Source organism: Morone saxatilis, unplaced genomic scaffold (assembly GCF_004916995.1).
Source record: "Morone saxatilis isolate NCDOM2014 unplaced genomic scaffold, NCSU_SB_2.0 Contig17, whole genome shotgun sequence".
NCBI classification, from domain to species: Eukaryota; Metazoa; Chordata; class Actinopteri; family Moronidae; genus Morone; species Morone saxatilis.
The window spans coordinates 21,307,237-21,317,315 of NW_023339729.1; the positions used below are offsets into that span (position 1 = coordinate 21,307,237).

General features: G+C 38.7%; 1 protein-coding gene across 1 annotated transcript in view; it reads right to left on the reverse strand.

Moving 5' to 3' along the window:
- The window catches only part of march1 (membrane-associated ring finger (C3HC4) 1), a gene marked incomplete at its 3' end in the record, with an annotated part of 15,881 nt that extends 12,631 nt beyond the window's left edge, over positions 1 to 3,250 (reverse strand). Inside the window, 1 exon segment of the mRNA XM_035659766.1 lies at positions 3,170 to 3,250. Within this exon segment, the coding sequence (XP_035515659.1) occupies positions 3,170 to 3,250 (81 nt within the window).
- Positions 3,251 to 10,079: the final 6,829 nt, after the last annotated feature.

The window sequence follows — 10,079 nt, forward strand, 5'->3', positions numbered from 1 at the left end:
AAATCAGACACTTTGTAGTTACCCATTTAATTTAAGAGAAAACAAAAAAAAATTAATTAAAATGTAAACAAAAATATACCTCTATGTTTTTTAAATTAAATAGTACTAATAAAAATGTAATTAATTCTACATATCAATTATATATAATTGAGTATAATCACCTACATTATAAATTAATTAATTTGAATTTATTCACTGCAGTTAAATCAATCTAAATATTCTTTTTTCTTAGGAATAACAAACACACATGTAGTGAGTGGGCAGTGGAAGTATACTCCACTGACTAAAAGGTTGTTTTTGTCTTTATTTTGAGTAAATCTGATGATCAAAAATGCAATTATTTGTCTCTTTCTGACTTCCCTCCCTCCCTGTGGCCAAGAAGATCTTTAAAAACAGCTCACAAATCTATCTCAGACCGATCCAACACTCCTCATTGTGTTTCAAACAATTACTGTGCGTCGGAGGCTGCACCATTATACTGATGCCTCCCCTGCCTGAATGAATGCTGTCCTCAATCTCTTAGTCATTATAGGTGTGTGTGTGTGTGTTATTCTTGTTCTATAAAGAGTCTCTTATTTTGTATGAACTACCATTATTATCACTACCTTTTATATCAAAAGAAAATCTACAGATGTACTCTACTTCTTTATTATTATTATTATTATTAATTTTATTATTGTCTTTTTTTTGTTACTTGTATGTTCATTTTAAAAGAAAAAGAGAGAACCACCAATCCAAATCCAAGGCGTAAAATGTTTAAATTTCGGCAATAAATTAAAGTATTGTCAAAAATATTTGTATTTTAACATTTAGACATTGTAGTTTTCAGTTCCAATAAGGACAGGGGCTATTTTCAGCCCTGAATTAATACGTGTTTACAGCAGCAGGACAGGGTTTGTGGGATTGACTCAAAATAAGTGCTCATGTTCATCGTAGTGAGGGAACGTGACATCCTGAGCAACGGTGTGACTCTCTCTGGATGCAATGCAGGTATATAAAACAGAGGAATAAGACTTTCACTGTACAGATAATAATTGTAGGATCTTATTGTTTGGATCTATTAACTACAAGAATATTTATTAAACTACTCCACAGCTTGGACTCCACAAAGGCTTTTGGAAAGAAGACTAAAGAAGACTAAAATCTAAATTTAAAATGAACACAAACAGTCTCTAATACAGGCCTGTTTACATGTTAGAGGTCTGTTTGTCACATTTTAGTATGTAGTACTTGAGAGTTACAAGCTTTATGTATCTTACCTAATATTTAGTTCAAAGTTTATGTTTGTAATGTCTCATGTGGGTGGCTTCTTTATATATTTTTAATACTTGACATATAAAAAAAGGCAAACCAGAGCTTTAGTGTACCAGCCCACACACACAGAGGAAGCTGTGGTACACAAATGGGAGAAATAAATAAGAGAGACACTGACAAGTAGAAGAAGACTGCATCATCTAAGCTGATCAAGGGATTTGCTGATAGCCATGTTTAAATCAGTAGTCCTGTGTAGAGTCAAAGCAAACTCTGCGACTGCCTCTGGGTTGTAGAGGAGATGGACACATGTCGCCTGGGGAACATGTGGTTTGGTAGTTGAATAGGTCAGAGATGAGTTATTCATTATAAGTCATGAAACACATACCCCCTCTACAAACTTTCATAATGTGGCTAACAAAAAGGTTGAATTAATTATGAGGCTGTGCATTTGTGTGCTCTTCGGGTGATTTTTCATTAGTCTGAGAAGTTGCAGATTTCTGTGCCACTTCAACGTTTTAATACTCTCAGTCATGTAGTGCATTCATGAGCTCATGTAAAGCTCTGAGTGTAGGCTGTCAAGAACCCATTCACTGCCAAGCTGTCAGAAAATATCACAAAAACAAACAGTAAACATATATTGGCCTGATTCTTAGAATAATGAAAATTTGGCAGCTTATTTCGTTAAAATAAACAATGTTTAGCCCCCTCTATATTAAAGGTGGGGGGAGCAGCGGCCTGCAGGGGAGTTTTTAAAGCAGAATACAAAGTTGTAATTTTATATCAGCTATATAAGTGTTGTTAGACATTAAAAGAATATTTCACCATTTTTAGAAATATGGTTTTACTGAGTTAGATGAGAAGATTGCGATCGATTTCCTCTTCGTGTTCAGTACAAAGATTGGTCCAACAGGTGTTTACAGAGCTAGTCTTGTTAGCTTGTAATCTAGAATCACCTGGATTTTTGTTCAGATTCAGGAAAATATGAAACGTGTTAAAATGACAATATTTAACTTGTCTTTTGAAGGCACCTTTGACAGAAACAGGCCTCCGCAGCCAAATGGCTACAGCGCTTGAATACAGCCTTTATTGTATGTCATACCACTCTCTCGCACCCATTTCCTGTCTGCATCTTCACTGTCTAATAAAGGTATTTAAGAAAAAGCTAAAAGGGAGTGAGACACACAGTTGTGTTAGTATAAGAATCTATATAAGAATCTATTTTGCACATTGTGTGAAAGTGTAAAATATTTTGAGCTAGCCAGTTGGCTACATCGTTATCATCACACCACTCATAAACATCCCTAACTGCCACACAGCATCGGTAAACTGAGAGGAGAACAAGAGGAAAATGTGAAGCGGGTGTGGAATGTGTGGAGGACAGCAGACTGACACAATGTACCACACAAGTATTATATTAGCCTCCGATTATAATTCAGTGAAGACATTCAACATGTTCTCCTATGTGTCTTATGTGTCTGTAGCATCTGTACAGTAGTTGCATTTATAACATTATCATACTCAGATTTTCCAACTCTTTGACTCACACTAAATACACACAGATAAACTACAGACATTTTAATAAAGGCAAATGATCTATTCCCATAAATGTATGGAGCAACAACACAGACAGTCCCCCTATAGTGAGTTTTCATGTATTTAAATGTTTTACACGTCGCCACAAACAATTAACCTGTAATGTAATGAACAACATATCCTGACAGCTCCAAGTCACCACAAAACACTGCCGACTTTCAATTAAAAAAACATTACAAGAGTTATAAAAAACAGAAAGTCACAAGATCAAACGCAGTGGTCCTTCCTGCCAGAGCCTCATTTAAGCACAGTTACAGTTCAACCTGCAGTTCAGTATCAATAAAGTGCTGCAGAAGGGATAACTGTCACTACTGTCACTTACCTGAGTGTCTGCTCCTCTGCCGACACTCTCACTCTGATGCACAGCAGAGACTTTGGTGAGTCTATGTGTGGACATGTGCATGTTTCTACAGAGGGGATTAAGTGATGTAGCGTGGACTGAGGTCTATATTTTGGTTCTGTACTCTGGCTCGGGATCAAAAAACACCTACAGCCACATTTAGACAACCAACCATGAAGCTGCAGCTGCACCGTTTATATATCCGATCACGACATGTTTGAAAGAATCTCAGCTTTAAAGAAACTTAACACAAAGTATTTCTTTATAACATGAAATACTTGTTACTTGTTAATTAATGAGCGTTTAATACTCAGCTAATCTGCTTCATCGGGGTTGTGTTATTGTGGTGTTATCCGTGGCAACGTAAGTAAACAACCCAATCATCAGTCATGTCATCAGATTCTGATTCTTCATTGATTAGGATTATATGTGTGACATTTCCTTTTGCTACCCACCAATGAGAAGAGCACTAAAAAAATCATCCTTCGTGTAATAAAAATAAATGAAACTGAGGTGTGTCAATCTAACATTATATCACTTATAGTAAGAGGCTAATAAAGGGCTATTTTAAAAGCCAAAGCATTCAAAATGGTGAAATGTACACTTGCAGGAGATTTGTCAAGAGTCTGTACATGCAAAACAGGACTTACAGATATTTGTTTTTGATCATAACTTCTAATATTTTTTACAACGTTGAGATGTAGTTCAAATTGATGTTTAAAGCACCAGTGTGTTTGCAAGTTAGCTTTTCATTTATAAATAAATGTTACATTTTTGCTGTGATTGTACCGTAATTTTCCACGTTCTATTCTCTTCTGTACAGTATGAAAATCAACTACAAGACAATGTATTAATGTAACTTTAAGAAAGATTAAAGGACCAGTGGGAAGAATTTAGTGGCATCTAGAGGTGAAGTTGCAGATTGCAGCGAACTGTCTGTATTTGACGACCTGGGAACGAGAACGTGCTGTAAAGTGTGAAGGAGAAACTAAGGACTACGGACATCCTCATAAAATGGTCTAAATGCATACTATGTAGACAGCATATCCTCTGTTTGATCCATGCTGGGGTCTGTTGTTGTCTGTTAAATAAAAGCAAAGGGGGAAAAGACATATAGCCTGTGGTCCAGACTTTGAATCTGATCCAGAGGCAGCTGCCCAATGCCTAAAATGTTGGATTCTGTAAATGTGAATGCTGAATGACCATCAATGTATGTGAGAAGGTGTAGCCACGTATTGAATATATGAATCTCTCCTTGGGCTGGTTCCTGTCTATTATTCTTGTCTTGTTTGATTCTCAATATATCGGTCAGTTTAAAGGCTAATTGTCACAACAATTGCCAGGATTTTGTTTTTTTATTATTATTCTTAAATTTCCATGATCCAAAACTTTATTGTAAGGTGTATAGGATAGGAGATCGAATCTATACCTAAACAACCTTCACCCTCAGGCCGACTTGGACACATTGATCCCATTATAACCACATATTTTTGAATACATGTAATCTTGACATATTATAATCTTTTTCCCAGTGAATAGCCTAATAAAGTGTGTGTGAGAGTGTGTGAGAGTGTGTGTGTGTGTGTGTGTGTGTGTGTGTGTGTGAGAGTGAGAGTGAGAGAGAGAGAGAGAGAGAAATTCGAATCAAAGGCCAAATGAGCTGTTTATGTTTTTTCTTGATCAAGAGAGAGCCTCCTCTCTCCTATTGGATGCTTGGTATAGCATGTTTATTCAGGTGCATTTTAAAAGTCTGTGAGAATAGTTGGAATGGTAAATGGAACTGTACTTGTATAGCACCTTTCTATTCAATGCGCTTTTTACGCTCCTGAGACCTGAGCTTTTGTTTGGGGTGCATTTTCAATTTCTCCTAGCTATTTTGGATTAGTAGGACCTGATAGACATAAAAACAAGCATTGTTTTTGAACAATTTGTAGTTTTCACAAAAAATGGGGACTTTTTTTACTATAAAACTTTGTCCCCATATGAGGAAGCAGGGTTGCAGGTGGCTATAATACAGCCACATTCGCCCTTTCACACACATTCACTCAGTGACGGCAAAGTCCATCGAACAGAAACTACCTCATTCATACACATTCACACACTCATGCACAGCATCAAGAACAATTCGGGGTTCAGTATCTTGCTCAACGACACTTCGTCATGTAGCGGGAGGAGCTGGGGATTTTCCAAAAACCTTCCGATTAGTGGAATTCGCTCTGCCTCTGAGCCACAGCCGCAGCCTTGTCTGGCTGATAATTTCTCCAGCAGACAGCCATGAAGAGAAGCCTGGAACTAGAGGAGGCTCTTGCTGCAGTCTTGCAGTCCTCTGAGGACAGTGAGCAGTATGTTACTGAGGAGGATGTTACCAGCAGTAAGGATTCATCTGAGAGCGAGGAGGGATCAGGGGAGGAATTCCTGCCAGGCACAGAGGGGCCCTGCAGCTCAGAGGAGGAAGAGGAGGAGGAGGAAGAAGAGGAAGAGGCAATGGAGGATGACACCTCTCCATGGAGTTCAAAAAATGGGGAAATCCTGTGGTCTCCCACACATGAAGAGTCCCTGCCATTTGCCCAGAGGACTGTCTGCAGCCAGCCTGGTCCTACAAGCCCGGGGCCAGGTCCATGGTCAGGAGGAGGAAGAGGAGGAGGAGGAGCCACAGCCAGGGCCCTCCAGAAAGCAGAGGCAGTGTGTCTTGTGCCCACAGCGCAGAAGGGTTTGGAACCAGTGTGCCAAATGTGGAGCAAATGCATGTAAAATGCATCTCACAGTGGTCTGTGCTTTGTGCCTTGAATTGTGAACACACACACATGACAAAACACATGACATCTTATGACAAAAAGGGCATAAAAACATAAAAAATATAAAAATAAAAAAAATTAACTTTATATCTATGGTTAGGTCCGAAGTTGTTGAAAAGATTTGATGTGGTGAAAGTAAAAAAAAAAATAAAAAATGTCTATATTACATTTTTATGAGGGACCATTTTGGGACCTAAGGTTAAAAAGTGTAACTTAATTTTGAAGTAAATCATAATTGGTGTTTTTAGGGTGTGTGAGGTGGTGTATTTACACTTATACCAAAGCCTGTGCTCACTGATCATAGCGCACACTATAGTCAGAGACACATGGACAAACTGTTGTTCGTCAAGATATGGTTATTGCACGTCTGGTTAAACAAACAGATAGAGTCCTCCCAGCTTTCATGCTAAGCCTTTATGCTAAGCTAGGCTAACCGTTGCACGACTCCAGCTCCTAATTCTGGGTGGCGTGTTCTCATTTCACTGTTGGAAAGACATTTCCCAACATGATTTGACATTTCTAGTCCAATTCATCAGCAGCTTTTATTTTTCATGTGGATTTAATAGTTTTGTCAAAAAGTTTTGTTTTTTAACCAAATACACATGGAGACAGCAGATGTCCTATAAGAATCTCAGCGTATTGGTTACAGATACCTCAGCCTGAGCTTGCACTCTACCACTAGCTTGCCAGACCCTTAAGCCACCTCCAGCACAGGGCCAACCAGATGAAAGAAATCAAGTGCTCCTTGTGCCTTTTCAAGCTTTTAAAATTACTTAGTCACTGCTGTGTCTGTCTGTGTATATAAAGGTATTGTAATTCTGGCCCTGCTCTGCAATCTCATCTCATGAATACACAGCTGGCAGAGAAAGGACACACTGTTAATGCCCCTATCCATTATGCATGTGTTTGTGAGTCTGCGTCCATGACTGTGTGGTTTATGTGTGTGTTTAGTATACATATTTAAACACATACAGGTCGGTGGTGTATTTTTCATGGTAATGGCTCTATTCCCTGCCTGTCAGACATTTAATGTCTTAATAGACAGATTCCCCCTGGAAAAATAAGTTACTTTAATAGACCTTTTTGTTGTTTGTTTCTGGAATCTAGCAGCATGTTCCATAGCTCTGCTTCATGCTCATTGTTTGGAACTTGTAATTCTATATGAGTAGCAGATTTTCATAATGTTGGGAATCCTATCATGGTGGTTTTACTGAGCACCTATTTGTAACTGACACCGCTTAGATCTAAAGCCACATCACAATGGCAGCTTTTGGAAAGCATATTAACACCTTTGGTATTGAAGAACTTCTCTGGCCAGTACCTCCACTTTTTTTATCATCAATGTACAACTGCATTTAGACACAAAATAAAAATTCCTGGCATACTAAGATTATGGAATGCTTTTTCCTTGCCACTGGTGATATGTCAATGATGACAAAATGACAAAATATATTACAGAAATGTAAATGTAGATGATTTTACACTTTGACAAAACAAATTTGGTTTCCATAATATTTCTGTGTGTAAAAAATGCCTTTCTTGCAACAGACATTTTTTCTTACTGTATAGGAGCAAGAACCTACAGCAACACTAACGTCAGCATGCTAACAATGACAAGGCTAGCATGTAGATGATCACCATCTTAGTCTAGTGAGTTAGGACACTATCATTAGGCAATTAGCACTAAACACAAAGTTGCTATGATTGATGGGAATGTCTTTTGGTTTTCCAAATGTCCTGGTAATCCATTCAGTAGTTATTGAGACATTTTATTCACCAAGTTCAGTAGGGTTCAACCTCGGGGGTCTATTGACATAAAAAATATCCCATCTCCACTTCCTCCCACTGTACAAAAATGAAGCCAAGATGTCCCGGACACAGCCACTGACATTTTTCACCACTCAAAGCCAGAGTCTCCGCAGTAGTTATTGGTGTCGGTGCAAGAACTGTCAAAAATGCCAGAAACCATCTTTGGAAAAAATGTATTTGACGTGTACTAGGATTTTTTTCATGTCCCATCTGCTAACATAGAGGCAACAGGCTTTATTACCTTTACTGCAGCCAGCCACTAGGGGGTGATCATGATATTTTGTTTTAACTTTTGGAGTGCTGTCATGTTGTCCATTTTATATATGTCGATGCTGGGGACCATAAATATCTGTGCAAAATCTTTCGCCATTCTATCCAGTATGAGATATTTCACTCAATAAATTAAAGCTCAGACTTGTTAGTGGTACTAGATGAAAAATCAGGGCACCACCAAAGTCCTTTAGATTCATCCCATCAGGAACATAGATATCTGCACCAAATTTCATGGAAATCTATTTCAAGGCCTATTAGGTTTAGTTGCAGCAGTGTGAAGCAAGGAAATTGAAGATTTGATTTTTGTCTGCAATTGAATTCCAAAACTGTTTTTTGTTTTGAATTACAAAACAGAAGAATTTGCTTCTGACAAAAACACAACAATCAAATCATCGCAAAATAAAAACAATTAAAAAATGCATCAGCCCTCCTCTGTTTCATTTCTGTGTTCAGTTGCTGTCAGAGAGACCAGAATGTCTTAGTATCACGCAAAATATGAACTTGTCCTACTCTCTCACTCTCTCTCTCCATACATGCCTCTTGTGCTTTCCCTCTTTCTTTTCTTATTTCATTCTTTTGTTGGCTTCGCTCTTGATTTATAACTAGTAACCATGCTCATATGCTCATGTTGCCTTGAGGCAGAAAGATAGTATTTCATCTGAGGGCTTGGAGGTTATACACACAGAAACACACACACACACACACCTGAAGTCCATCCACAAAAAGATTCATTCTCCAGCTCCTACAACTACAAGCACTAACACACTCAAGTACATACACACACATGCAAATATACTGTCATTACCATACATACACAGCTTTAAAAACATCTGTTCTTTTCTGGCCTCTGTTTAACACAAATACTTACCCACTAATTAATTCCAATCAGTTCAACTTTCAATCACCTCTTCCTTCTGTTTTATATCCCACTTTACCTGACACTCTTGCACATAGAATGCTACCCCTATATGAATAAAAGTAGCAGGTACATCCTTACTGATTTGCACGCATGAGCTACTGCTACTGCCTTGCATCTGTCTCTCCCACTTCCACTTTAATTTGAGCGTTTCTGATTTTGTTAGGGGACGGCTGCTGCTCAGATGGTAGACAGGGTTGTCAAGTGATCACAGGATTAGCGGTTCTATCCCCACCTCCTCCTGTCCACATGTCAAAGTTGGGCAAGCCAGGTTGCTCCCCAGCCACTAGGGATGCACATGCCAGTGCATTCCTTATTCCAGCGTAAAAGCTAATGTCAGATCCAATAGGGATCATCAAATCTCCATGCCGGGTTAGGTGTTTTCCAGCCAAATGGAAACAGAAGATCCGTTGTGGCGACCCCTACAGGGAGCAGCCGAAAAACAGGGCAGTACGATTATATGGAGAACATCTGAACTATGAAGATTTCAGAGGAGAAGTTTTCCAACACATGCCGTCATTATGCATGAGAGTGTGCACTTCAGGTGTGTTGCTAACCTGGGAAGAGCAGTCTGACTGATTTGACATTTGAATGGCAGTTAAAAAAAAATGTTTAAACAACTGCTCCAAAAATAGCAAAGTGCTGGGAGATCTGTGCTCCTTAGGCATTATCTGCCAGCCAAAATGTGTCCCTCCTGCACTGTGAAGTTGAAGTTCATCATGTAGTAAGACTTTTTTTTTTACAAACAGCAGCACATATTAAACTTCTTGATGCAATGCATATGCCGCATGTGTCATGTTGGAAAATGTCAACAAGATTTGAACCTTTGACAGCCCTCCAGACTCTAACAACTTTATAACAATTTCCCCGCCTTGTGCTTCCCAGCGCTTTTGTTTTCACAGTGTCTTTCACAACAAGTAGTCATTTTGCTGTTTAGTATGACAGAGCGCCACACATCCCACACCTCCCCAAACTCTCTTCACTGTGTACAGGTGGCACTTTTCAGTGTTTCCAGTGACACAACTGTTTTTAAACACACAGCTCAGTTACAAAGGCAGGATTCGTGTGAGACATTGTCCAAGATAGGCTACAGCCTATC